Source organism: Schistocerca piceifrons, chromosome 8, assembly GCF_021461385.2.
Source record: "Schistocerca piceifrons isolate TAMUIC-IGC-003096 chromosome 8, iqSchPice1.1, whole genome shotgun sequence".
NCBI lineage: Eukaryota > Metazoa > Arthropoda > Insecta > Orthoptera > Acrididae > Schistocerca > Schistocerca piceifrons.
The window spans coordinates 266,126,765-266,141,162 of NC_060145.1; the positions used below are offsets into that span (position 1 = coordinate 266,126,765).

General features: G+C 40.7%; 1 protein-coding gene across 1 annotated transcript in view; it reads left to right on the forward strand.

Annotated features, from left to right (window-relative positions):
- LOC124712005 (retinoblastoma-binding protein 5 homolog) overlaps positions 1 to 13,275 on the forward strand; it is a 69,257-nt gene extending 55,982 nt beyond the window's left edge. Inside the window, exons 9-11 of the mRNA XM_047242292.1 lie at positions 694 to 906; positions 8,514 to 8,808; positions 12,846 to 13,275. Coding sequence (XP_047098248.1) covers positions 694 to 906; positions 8,514 to 8,808; positions 12,846 to 12,949 — 612 coding nt within the window. The 3' untranslated portion in view covers positions 12,950 to 13,275. The remainder of the gene's footprint in view (positions 1 to 693; positions 907 to 8,513; positions 8,809 to 12,845) is intronic.
- The last annotated feature ends 1,123 nt before the right edge of the window (positions 13,276 to 14,398 follow it).

Below are 14,398 nucleotides of genomic sequence, written 5' to 3' on the forward strand. Positions count from 1 at the left end.
TTTGTCTGTTGGCAGTGCTTAGTGGAATCACACAGGGAACCAGTTTTGGATATGCATGAGAATTCTACAACGAATGAAAAGTCTATTCTCTTAATTTCAGGGAGAGCAAGTGCCCCCTCCATGCTTGCGGCCACATTTGATAGAGTGTTTTTTGCAAACAGGCTGAAAGTGCACTCCCTGATCTGAAAACTAGTTATGGTATTTCCCTGATAAATTTAGTAGAGGAGGGAGAAGCATAAGGAAAGGTTGGTTGGTTGTTAGTGGTTCCCACCTATCCCCTACCCCCAACTAAGAAACTGCTTGTATTTACTATACAGCCAGGTCACATTGTTGTGTCAGTTTCTGTTTGAATAGCATAAAACTTGTAGCTCTTTAAGTGAACAAGGCAGTGCACTCGTTAGGACTGTGAACTTGCAGAGAGTGGGGTTCAGGTCCTCATCCAGCCATAATAATTTTAGTTTTCTGTGGTTTTCGTAGGCCATTTCAGTCAAATGCCAGTATATTTTGATAAGATTGTTGTTCTATTTCGTAGTTGCATTTCTTTTCTAACAACCAGGATACAGGAGGAGATGTTAAATTCAAATCATCCTCCTCCTCCTCTTCTGTAGTTTTGATATTGTTTTAAGAGTGGACACTTTAGTCTTTCTAGATTTCTTATTTTATTAGTATTGACTTATTGATCCTTTTCTGCAGTGGCATCCAGTGCGTCCAATCATTGCTTCGATATCAAGTGGTGTTGTCTCTGTTTGGGCTCAGAACCAAGTAGAAAACTGGTCAGCATTTGCTCCAGATTTCAAGGAACTAGATGAAAATGTTGAATATGAAGAACGTGAATCCGAATTTGATCTCAGTGATGAAGATAAATCTGTTGAACTTGGTCCAGAGAAACAAGAAGACGATCTTGAGGTTAGTAAAATATATATTTTGCTATTCTTACGGAAATGTGAAGTGCACATTTGTTAGTAACTGTGGAACAACATCTTAAATGATTATGGAGTTTCTGATAATACAGGTAATTTATTGAACAGATTATGTATGATATAATCCTATTAACCTTCCATGGGTTTTTTTTTTCCAATTTACGTATTGTCCAACGCATACAATGATCCAAGCAAATATACAAGAAATATTTTACTTACTGCTGTGCGACGATTGTGTATATAGGTGTGTTGACAGCCAGTTGCATCATCTTTGGTAACCAAGTGAGTTCCAAAACCTATTACGTACTTCATTTCAGCAGGTTTGTATCAACAGTTGATTTTACTAAACTAAAGGCAATAGAGGTGCAATAAACATCAAACTGCTTTTAGGCATCTTTTCTTTGGTTTTTTAGTTTCAAAAATAATCTGTCACGGCAATGCCAACTGGAGCAGAAGTTACACACTTGTTTTCTGCACAGTTTATGAAAGTCTTTGTCCTCTTTATTTCTGCTGAAATATCTTAATCGAATTTTTAATTATGAGACGTGATAACACCAGTTTGAATGTCTGTACTGTCGCAGTCCCTGGGTGCTGACCTCTGCGTATTCACCCAAGAGTAGCAATACTGCCTGGTCATCAGATTCTTGAGTGTTGAGTATAGGTGATCTCAGAGATGGCTGATGCCGGGTCCATGGTGACAGCAAAGCTAGACAATGCTCTGAGAAGATAAACAGCTTTTATTGGTGTAGATTCTATTCAGTAGAGTCGGTCAGTGCGCTTGGCAGAGAACCATTGAGGCAGTAGAATGTCGAATCCATTGCTGGCAGCAACTGGTGGGGTGGCCTTCCTGAGTTAGACGATGACAACACAACCCTGCAGCGAGGGGCACACACGGCGAGTGTTGCTGGTAGTCCATGACTCTGCTAGCTGGGCTCGGCATGGTCTGTGTCGAATCCAGTATCCCTGGAATCGATGGAGTGCTTGTTGGCACTGGCACAAACTAAACATCCTCACTGGGTTAGCTGACACTAACATGCCTGTGACTGCATGGCACACCGACAGTAGATTGTCAGAAGCCCAGTCTGGTGTTAGGGTGGGACAGATTGGGTGATGAGAGACAAACCCTCAGCGTAAGTGATCTTTGGCTGGGCTGGAAGCCCAGATATACGTTTCCAGACAGTGTTGTGTCAGAAAGACCTTCTTGCTGTCACATATGCCCAGAACTGCCACAGGCATTGGTGTGGAGCTACCCAGCTCATCTGAAGGCAGCCTGTAGAGTGCAGGATGCTGAATTAGCAGTATCACACTGCACACCTCTGGAATTCCGTAACTGGCAGCTCACTTGTCCAACTGCTGTGGCCCACTCGCTTCTTAATTTATCTCTTGAGTTCTAATGTACCTTCCCTCTCTTCTTCTTCACTGCCTATTTATGTAGCCTCCTAGGTTGGACCATTGCATGTGGCAAACCCATCATTTAAACAGCCTGTAACATGAGTATATACCTTCTTTTTATAAATACAGTTTTCTATTAATGCTTCAAAGCCAACCTCATTCGAACAACCAATTTTAAGCCCCCCATCCTCCCCAGAACAGTGAGTTTAATTACCAGTATTGGCTAACAACAGAGGTAAAGTAACAAAAACACTCAGAACAGGGTTTTAACTTTTGCATGTTATTTCTCGTTGATCAAAGGCATTTGAACTCAGTTATGGAAAACAGGTTTTGTACAAGTAGACCGAATGTGATCTGTATTTGTACTACTAGGGATAAAAGAATATAACTGCCTGTTATGCGTTAATAATTTAAATGTATCGTACGTAGATCAATATATAGGTTTTGTTATACTGGCGCCATGTACTTGACGTAATTACATTTGCCAAAGTACAGATATTTCACCATCTCAGTCACCAAGTCCATTCATTTGTCAGCAAAGTGCTACATATGAAGAAGTCAGGCATTGTTTGAATAATTTTACACCTTTTGCATCTATTTTCCATCTTTCTTTTCGATCTAGGGTTTGGACTGGCACTGGCGAAGTTAAAAATAGATGTTTTTGGTGGTAAGTCTTTAAGCAGGGTACAACACACAGTGGAACATTGCAAGTTTTGTATTGGTGTCTAGTTTCCTATCACACTTTCTGTTTCGCGCAAACCACACATCTGCACATTGGCATACTTTTCTGCGAATGTTCACTCACAATAACAGAGCCGGAAAATGTCCCCCTGTGAATCACAGAGGATTCTCATCATCTTAGCACCTTCCCCTACCAGCTTTCTTCTGTTCTGTAGCATATTTTTCTAAAATCTCCCTTATGAGAGAAAGGTGAAACTCTGTGAGTGCCATTTTTCACCCTGTAGAGAGCATGAGCATTTAGAATTCACAAATCCAGAATGTGAAAAAAATATTTCTTGTACCATTTCACTGATCCGACTGAGCTCAGTAACATGTTACAACAGTCAACAGCACCCATACTCGAATTGTATTCTACAGTACATTCCAGTTTCTTTATTTTTTCGCAAGTATTTCTGTCGGTCTTCTCTGTTGCAATCATTTGTGTTGTGTGACTTGTGGTCAACGTGCACACCTGTCTCTTATCACACCAGCTGATAGCAAGAAACTAGTCAGTGCACTTAAACTCAGTTTCTCCTTGTTTTAATTTCTTCTGCAGTCTTGGCATGTTGCACCTATTCTTACAAACAGTACCACAGGCGGCTATTCCATGGTTGTGAAGCCAAAGGAACAAGTCCGAGCCAGAGTAACAATTATCGACAAATAGAATGTGACTTGTTCCAAATACGGTCCCATAAGAGTTGCCACTACGTTGCCCCAAATTGTGGAACCCAATTTCTGTTCTTGCACGTGTATATACAATAAAATCCATAATATGCCCATCTGACAGACACGCAGTACAAATGTCTTTATTTCGAATCTACTTCACTTGTTTGGAATAAATTACTTAAAAGATAATTGGCCTTCGAACAGTAAGAGACTTTCATCTGTACAAAGCTTGTGATGTGGATGAAATGAATAATGAAACATCTTACGAACTTTGTCAACAATCATCCTAATTTTAAACAGACTGCCGCCTCAAGTACTCGCAGAGTTATCACTGAATTGCAGCATTCTCAGAATTATACAAAAACAGTCTCGGGACATAATTTTGCGTAAAACTGGTGTGTTCAAAAGTGTATCTCTGAACCAACAATCACTTAATTTTAACTTCTTAACTTGCACCATTAGAAGGCAAATAGCAACAAAACATATCCTCAAATCCAGTGTCTTTCCACTTTGACAGTTGAGAATTCACAGATTCTGTAGTATTTTCTCTGGTGTAAAAGTAAAAATGATTTGTTTCGTCTGCAGTAAATATCAACAGTTCTTCAGACTTAATATCACAAAAAATGAAAGAATGCTTGGGTCAGTATCTAGTTCACATATGGGTCCTAAACGCGAGTCATCAAAGTAATGGTTTCTGCAACGAGGGAACATAGCAACAAACATAACGCACTCTCGAACTATACAGTCAGACCACTGAACAGCTACTGGAAGAGCAGGCGGAAAGACAGCTCTGTGTATTTACACGTCTGTCACGCTCAGGTAGCTATGACTCAGCATGCCTAAACTTGTCCTTAGCAGTGAAAAGGCTGGTGGCACGGTACGCATCAACATGTCCAAGGACCATGCTTAAACACATCCCCAGCAGTAAAAGGGTTAATTGCTCAGGGAAAATATTCTATATTAGTTAATGTAGCACTTTGGATAAAAGCCTTTTTTGCTTGTAATTTACCAATGTGAATTAATACTTTCAAATCTGAATTTAATTAAAAATAAGCACAGAACAAGGTTTACAAGTGAACAGCTGGATTCTTGTATTTGACTAAGTACAACAAGTTGCACACCAGATATCAAAGACATTGGTCTTGGTCTGAAGTTTTATACATATTAAAAATAAGATGATTCTTGTGTTATGAGTACAAGATTACACATGTACAATATTATGAAATAAAATTTTTATGTTTTGAACAAATGGTAGAGGTAAAACTTTTAAATAGTTGTTTTACTGTATTGAGAGATTAAAAATGTAGCAATTATTGAATTTTTAAAAGAAATATATCACTTTGATACCTTGATATGGAATAGTAGATCGCAGTGACCTCATTGTGCCTGTCTCTGAAAGCTGCTGTTGCAGAACACTGTAGTTCTACTGGTCATTCAGTGATTTAAAAATTTTGGTCTGTACTTCAAACTGTTGGAACACTGTTGTCTCTGAATCTGTGAAACTTAACTGTCTGAGGTCCTTATCAGTTTACACATTTGGTTTCCAGTTAGGTAACACATGGAATCCTGTTATAGAAAAACTTTATGCTGTGTGTGGCCAGTGCTGTTCTGCAATTTTACTATGTGAAGACAGTTGATGTGATATCGATGACGTGAGCTTTCACCATGGAGGGCACACAGCAGAGCACAGACTTGCACCAGACGCACGTGCACTCTAGCAATGCATGCACAGTGACAGTTGTGTACACCACACATGTTCCAGTGCAGTTTTAAACAAGCACATTCTTCTTCACTTCTGGGAGATGGTGGAACCCGGTGTAGACAACTGCTGTGGTGTAGATGACAGCTGAAGAATATTGTAGGCCTCTTCCCCACATAGGATGGTGGAGCAACTTTTCTGTGTAGGCAGTGGCTATGGCAGAGATAACAGCTGAAGATACAGCACCACGCTCTTCCCCGTGGAGGAGATGGAGCAGCCATTTGGGGGATGTGGGCGTGAAAAAAGACAGGAATCTGCTGAATTCATCATTGAAAAAAATTACCGGGCCACTGAAGGTGGTGTGACCGGGCATTGCAAGGCTTGCGGCGAACCTTGCAGGACCATATAATAGGAGCACTGGTGAAGTCCAACTGAAAACCCAGCAAGGGTGTAACTAGCATCTGGAAAAATACCATGCAGGGGCGCAGCTGGCAACCAATACAGGGGCCCCAAGGCGTGCCGTGTGGTGGCATCTGCAAAGCACCAGTGGCCAAAGGGACACAGATGCTTGAACCAACAGTGGCTGCTGGGATATGAGGGTGCTAATGGGGCTGTCCAGATTGTAATGGCTGGAAAGCACATGGCGGCAGCCAGACCCATACATTGCAGTGCTAGTTGAGTATTACAGCAGGTCACTGGTAGTCTCGTTGCCAGCCATAGAATCAGCCCAGGGCATTGAGGAACTCTTAGAAGGAAGGCCAACCATGGCAGGCTACTGGCAGAAGTTGCAAGCACTATTGGGCACAGCTGTTGGGGAGCAGCTGCCAGGCAGACAGGGAGTGAACAAGGTGTGAGGAGTAGACATGGAAGACCAGAGACGTGCAGGGCTGTCGTCAACAGAGGACAACCTGGTCAAAAAGGTGGCAAGACCCGACATGGCAGGGCATTGCGGCTAAACTTCCACAGCTGGAAAACAGGAGGTGCACTGAGGCCACAGGAGACGATCGCGATGAAGGATTGTCTGGGGACAGATTGGCCTGGCGCCAGGCAAATTCCCACAGAAAGTGGAATGTACTCTAGAAGAAGGCGAGAACATCGGACAGGCAAGACTTGCACACAAGGAAGGAAGGAGGCTCTGGAGAGGGTACTGTGCTCCATGATTGGAGGCCTAATTTCAGCACAACAGTAGGCAGAAGAGGAGGATCAAGTGTTGTCAGTATTGTACTGAGAAGGAGAGGTTACCTTGAGGACAGAAATCGAAGGACAAGAAAGCACAATGGGAGCCAGTGGAGAAGAGCATTGAGTAGGTTGGCAGCAAGGAGAACACTGAAATCCAAAGAGGCAACACTGGAGCAGCAGGTAGTGCTGGAGTGGGTGGCACTAGAGCCAGCAGAGCCTGGGCAGGAGAGAAACAGCAGAAAACTGAAGGAGGCTGTCTTAGGAGTTTGGTGGTGTGCAGGAAATGCCACGTGCAATGCAGAAGCTGTGCTGTCTCATCCATAGCTCGTAGGGCCATCACCACCAAACAGTGCATGGTGAAGCGAGCAATGTCCTTGGTCAAACAGTGCAAATGCTGACCTTGTAAGTGGCCAAGCAGCAGGAGTGATAGTTCTGGCTTGGTAGAAGTAAAGGCAAAACGGCAAGCACAACCAGAGGTGAAAACATGAAAGAGGGTCCAGTGTCAACAGGAGGCAAGAGCAGCAGACGGATGCAGTGAACCAGAACAAGGAAGGAAGCTTTGCTGCCGTAAGACAAAAACAAGGCAAAACAGGAAGAAGACGACAGAGACAGACAGACAGACAGAACATCACAGATCATGAGAGAGCAAAACTACATACTTGTGCTCAAGACACTGGAGATGATATCCCACAAGCAAAATAACCACCATTAAGATGAGAGCTGTACAGAAAAAGAAGAAGCATTTACCTTGTTGTGACTTTAGTATCCAGTTGTGAGTGATGCGTGCTACAATAAGAGAGAATGTGCACTGGTAACCAAGAATCATAGAACTATTACTAACACAGAGAGTATCCAATAACATTTGGTTTTGAATAGCAATTGAAACAATTTTGAATTAAAGCAACTGAAAGATCATCCTGGTCTGATGAGAGTTTGTTACTAACTCACACATACATTTCTTGAAGGTACAAGCTGAGTAGACAGCCTGTTGATTGCCATAAATAAACATTGCTGTAGACAAAGTCTCTAGAGGCTGCATGAGTTATGTTTTAGCCCCTGACTGGCAGTGCTGTCCTCTAACGAATATACTCACAGACTTCCAGTCTTGAGCATTGAGGTTGGAACTCGCACTGAATGGTAAGTTGCTGGGCAGTGTTTTACAAAGACCTCCCGGCTGAGAAATACCATGGAGTTGTCTAGTATTAGACAGCTCATGGAAGTCAGCTAGTGTTGTCTGCATCTGGCAGAAGTGGCACCCTCGCTTACAGCAGCAGCAGCTGTCACAAGCTACATGAGCTGCGGTTGAGTTGCAGGCATCTTGATTGGGCGGCAACCTGCAACACTCTGGTGTTAGGTATTTGGCTGGTTACTAAGGCTACAGCTACATTCTTCTTCCCTTCAAGGGAGATGGCAGAGCCATCTCGCTGAGTAGATGGCGGTTGAGCCATAGACAACAGCCAAGAATACAGCATCACAGAACTAGGATTGTTCTACAGTAGTTTATCGAGCACAACAGTGAACTCACATTGACATTTTTGCCACCAAACTGACATGATCTGAATCTGATGGAACATATCCGGGATGCTATTGGCAGGCAACTCCGCACTCACAAACTGCCAGCCTGTAATGTACTGAAACTGCGTGACCTATGCATAAACATTGGGTATACTTATGTCCAAAAACTTCTGGAATCCATACCACCCAGAATTGTTGCTGTATTACGTGCCAAAGGTGGACCAACACACTATTAAGTAGGTGATCATAATATTTTGGCTCATCAATGTAAGAATAGTTCAATAGTAAGTAGGTACAATTTTACATAGGTATCTATTTGGGTATTATTTTAGTCACCACTCATGCTTGGGGAAGCCCATCTTTCTGTAATTATTATTTATACCAAAACTGCTATGTCACCTGAAACTATGTTTCTTACACAGGTAGATGTTTCTACCATAGAGCCTGTAGCTGCATTTTGCAGCTCGGATGAGGAAACGGAAGACACTGAAGCCTTGCAGTTCCTTCCCATTGCACCTGAAGTTGAGGAACCTGAGGATGGCTGGGGAGCACCCCCTCCACCTTCTGGAGCTCCTAATCAGCCACCTGCTAATACTAACACACCATTAGGAGATGGAAATGGTGCTACAGATGGAAGCAAAGAGAATACATCACCACAACCAAAACGACGAAAATATAGATCGTTTGACATACAGTTGGAAGGTGCGCCATGTGAAGGTATGTATGTCTTAGACAGAATTTTGATGTTAACAAAGAGAATTCTGTGGAAAGTTGCCACCTAACCACAGAGGCAATTTAATATTTAATTATCAAAGACTTTGTGTGCTTGAGAAAAAGCACCATGGTTACCTGTTGTGAAAGGCACACTATTGCTCAATCACGGTGATACACAGCCATTAATTTGTATCTGAAGTATCCCAGTATCAGAAATTACGTAACATTCACTATTATTAAAATCAATAAGTGGCACAATAGTCATCAAAGTACAGTTCACTGAATTTGTTGTTTCACTAAAGATCTTATTCTGTTCTTGATGCCAGAGCATGGTTTCATCGTATAAGAAAGATTGCTCATAATTTTCCACCCACTTTTGGCCCTCCTCACAAAATCATGAGTCAGTTATTTGGTCACGGAACAAGTCACTATGTAATTCACCAAATAAAGATAAAAAATTTAAAAAATATTAATAGTTTGAAACTAAGTAAAGCAAAAGGCTCTAAACTACTGCAAGAAGTCTTTTACAGGAAAAAAATTGTGTACTTTCAGGAAGCCTTTCAGCTTAAGATTTGACATGTAAGGTTTCTTACTCATTTCTGCTGTAAGCCTATTAAAACAAAAACCTACAAAATTGTGCACACGCTTCTATACAATTTTGTAGAAAATGTTACCCAGGTTCAAATTATTTTTGTGCTAACTATTCACCAAGTGAATAGGTCCATGTTAATAACTACAGATCCTTTGAGGGAGAATATTTCAGCCATGGCGGAGGGGCTAGAACCACAGCTTACACTGTGTTCACAGACTGAAGCTAGAGCTCCTTCTGGCCACCCTTTTTGGGCTAAGTATCTTCATTGTGAATATGTGGAGTTGCCGAAATTTCGATAGCATAAGATGTATGAGACAGGCGAAATTCCCTCAGACTTCAAGAAGAATATAATAATTACAATCCCAAAGAAAGCAGGTTTTGACAGATGTGAAAATTACCAAACTATCAGTTTAATAAGTCACAGCTGCAAAATACTAATGCGAATTCTTTACAGACGAATGGAAAAACTGGTAGAATCCGACCTCAGGGAAGATCAGTTTGGATTCCGTAGAAATGTTGGAACACGTGAGGCAATACTAACCCTACGACTTATCTTAGAAGAAATATTAAGGAAAGGCAAACCTACGTTTCTAGCATTTGTAGACTTAGAGAAAGCTTTTGGCAATGTTGACTGGAATACTCTCTTTCAAATTCTGAAGGTGGGAGGGGTAAAATACAGGGAGCGAAAGGCTATTTACAATTTGTACAGAAACCAGATGGCAGTTATAAGAGTCGAGGAACATGAAAGAGAAGCAGTGGTTGGGTAGGGAGTGAGACAGGGTTGTAGCCTCTCCCCGATGCTATTTAATCTGTATATTGAGCAAACAATAAAGGAAACAAAAGAAAAGTTCGGAGTAGGTATTAAAATCCATGGAGAAGAAATAAAAACTTTGAGTTTCGCCAATGACATTGTAATTCTATCAGAGACGGCAAAGGACTTGGAAGAGCAGTTCAACAGAATGGACAGTGTCTTGAAAGGAGGGTATAAGATGAACGTCAACAAAAGCAAAACGAGGATAATGGAATGTAGTCGAATTACATCAGGTGATGCTGAGGGAATTAGATTAGGAAATGAGACACTTAGATGAGTTTTGCTATTTGGGGAGCAAAATAACTGATGATGGTCAAAGTAGAGAGGATATAAAATGTAGACTGGCAATGGCAAGGAAAGCGTTTCTGAAGAAGAGAAATTTGTTAACATTGAGTATAGATTTAAGTGTCAGGATGTCGTTTCTGAAAGTATTTGTATGGACTGTAGCCATGTATGGAAGTGAAACATGGACAATAAATAGTTTGGACAAGAAGAGAATAGAAGCTTTCGAAATGTGGTGCTACAGAAGAATGCTGAAGATTAGGTGGGTAGATCACATAACTAATGAGGAGGTATTGAATAGAATTGGGGAGCACAACTTGACCAGAAGAAGGGATCGGTTGGTAAGACATGTTCTGAGGCATCATGAGATCACCAATTTAGTTCTGGAGGGCAGTGTGGAGGGTAAAAATCGTAGAGGGAGATCAAGAGATGAATACACTAAGCAGATTCAGAAGGATGTTGGCTGCAGTAGGTACTGGGAGATGAAGAAGCTTGCACAGGATAGAGTAGCATGGAGAGCTGCATCAAACCAGTCTCAGGACTGAAGACCACAACAACAACAACAACAACAACAACAACAAGATATAATAGATTGAAAGCAAGCAAGGTAAACAAGCTTTCATAGTTCAGTATCTGTGTCAGTGGTGATTAATCTTACAGCATAGATAGTAGCATTCAGTTTCTGCATAAGAGATTGCATATATTACTTCCAAGGAAGCTCTGTATCTGCCTTAAATCCTTCATGTTTAAAATGTTTGACTTCCCTGATTATTAATTACCATATAACAATAATATTTCACTTTTGTCAGAATACTGTATGAAAAATTGTATTCATCTTGTCTTGTTGCAGGTAAGGGACAGTCTGTATTCTGTAAACCACCACTATGTTAGCCACTACCCTATACTCCATATGTTACATGTCTGAACTGAGTCATCTGCAGTTGACATACAGAAATATCTCTAACCAGTCACTTAATTATTGACATTCACTTTTAAAGTTAGTCAGATTGCCAAGTATGGTGTAATCCCTATATATCTTCCCACCAACACTACAATCTCCACTTTATCCCACACTATGGCAAGATTAAATGTCCTTAGCCAGCCAACTACAAAGACATCATTGATATCAATGATATTTGTTTATTTTTATTGGAGTAAGGTTGCATAACAACAAAATTCAACATGCTCACTTGATCTGTGGAATTTTTCATTATATATCTTTTTAAAATAAATTTGTGTCTTGTGTCATTGAAATGAAAAAACTTGGATGCTGTACCATCATCAAATTATCTTTTTGAACCATTAATCACTTACGGAATGTTATTGATGGTTTGTAAGAAGTATGATCCTTCATTTTCAATGATTAAGAAAGGGTAGCTGAATAACAACCTAGCTCTGCTTCTCATTTAGATGATCCATCTCATGGATATCCCAGAAAATTGACTACATATGAAAATATAGTGTACAATATGATATTAGGAGATTCGTATATTAAAATTTATACCATAGGTATAACAAAAAAAGTTATGATACATTTTACATGAGGAACTATTATGAGCAAATTTGTGCAAGATTGGACACAGCATTTGTTGAATGCTAGCCAAAAACAAATGTGAAATGAGTTTCTTAGCACTCATTGGGCAAGAAGTTGCTGGATTACACAAGGTGTTCTCTTTACTGATTACCTTCTATCAGGCCAGTGGGAAAATTGAAGGATTTTAAACACAAATTCTAAGAAGTATACTGTATCCACTAGATTTGGCATCCAGTGGCTTCCACCAGTTCCCACATTTAAAGAAATTTGTGCTGAAGAATGGTTAGAGTTTAGTGAAGGGGTTATAGCAACCAAGGATATTTTGTAAGCCTTCCAGAATGGCAATTCAGGGATGAAATCTACTTACTGGATAAACATTAAATGAACATCATTGAACTAAGAGGAAACTAAATCAAAAAATAATAACAGCAATTTTATCTAAAATCAGTGTCACTGTCAGGCTGTGTTCTTATCACTTCCCTATTCCATCTCATGTAGAATCTCTATGTAGTGTAGCTACACCATTTTAAGTTGGAAGTCTGTGCTCATATGATATGCTGATTTGTCATGTGATATATGCTTTCTCATCTTGATCTTCACTGTACACTAGAAGTTGCTGATCCCTCCACAATCAGTTCTTTGCCTTGGCTTTGCACATAAAAGACACTAATTTTAGTAGGTGTGTGTGTGTGTGTGTGTGTGTGTGTGTGTGTGTGTGTGTGTGTGTTTCGTGGGCACACGCAAGTGCATGCAAGCATTTTACCCTGTCTGAATTTGAGTCTTGAGAATTACACTTGCACAATGTTGATGCTCTGTTACAGAAATTCATCCACTTCTTAGTAATCGTGTCAAGGACAAGCAGCAATCTGTTGGGAAGAAAGGAATTGGTCGAGCGAGACTTGAAGACAGGAAAAGAGCGAAATGAAATTGTGGTGTAAGGAGAGTGAACATTGTTACCATGAACTTCCAAGTCATTGTCAACCAAATTTTTGCCCTGTGACCAAGCTGTTTGTCAAGAACAGATGTCTGTAACAGTTGCATTGTGGTCTTCCAGGGAAACATTCAGTGAAAAGGGCAGTCTTAGAATCTGGAGAAGAAGATAGATGCCAAGTGAGATCAGTGTGTTGAATTGTGCCCCACATAAGTTAACATCATAGTATTATCATTTGTATATGTTTATTATATTAAATATTCAAATTTTTATATGTCACTTTTCATCACACTCAGTGTATAAATATGTGTTTGTAGTTACAGATGCATTTCAGTTACTAAAACCTGCTCAATCATACTAGACCCTTCTGTCAGGACTATCAGTGCATCTACTGTGTTTTTACAGTTGTAGGTTTTGTTACTTTGTGTAACAGGTAACAAAGAGAAAGGTATCAGCATATGGAAACTTCAACAGCAACAATCTTGATGTATATATAATGTATATTCCATTAACTTTATTGCTGTGTATATAAAAAAGATGTCTCCAGCGTAAACTACAATAAAGTGAAGATAGAAAAGTATCTGCTTACTAGACAGAAATAGATAGATTATAAATGAAAGTTACAAGACCTAAAGTTTTTGGAATTAAGAGTTCCAAAAGCTAATATTTGTATTGTCTGTCAATAGTAGTGCACATGACGCGTGCTTGTTGGTAAGTAAACACCTTTTTACCATAATTCCTTTGTTAGTTGTAATACACAATGTGATCAAAAATATCTGGACACCTGGCTAAAAATGACTTACAAGTTCGTGGCACCCCTCCATTGGTAATGCTAGAATTCAGTATGGTGTTGGTCCACCCTTAGCCTAGATGACAGCCTTCACTCTCACAGGCATATGTTCAATCAGGTGCTGGAAGATTTCGTGGGGAATGGCAGCACATTCTTCACAGAATGCTGCACTGTAGAGAGGTATTGATGTCGGTCGGTGAGGCCTGGCATGAAGTCGGCGTTCCCAAACATCCCAAAGGTGTTCTACAGGATTCAGATCAGGACTCTGTGCAGGCCAGTCCATTACAGGGATGTTATTGTCATGTAACCACTCTGCCACAGGCTGTGCATTATGAATAGATGCTCGATCCTGTTGAAAGATGAAGTCACCATCCCCGAATTGCTCTTCAACAGTGGGAAGCAAGAAGGTGTTTAAAATATCAAGGAAGGCCTGAGCTGTGATACTGCCACACAAAAGAACAAGGGGTGCAAGCCTCCTCCACGAAAAACACGACCCGACCATAACATCACCGCTACTGAATTTTATGTTGGCACTACACATGCTGGCAGACGATGTTCACCGGGTTCGCTGTACCCACACCCTGCCATCAGATCGCCACATTGTGTACCACGATTCGTTACTCCACACAACATTTCTCCACTGTTCAATCGTC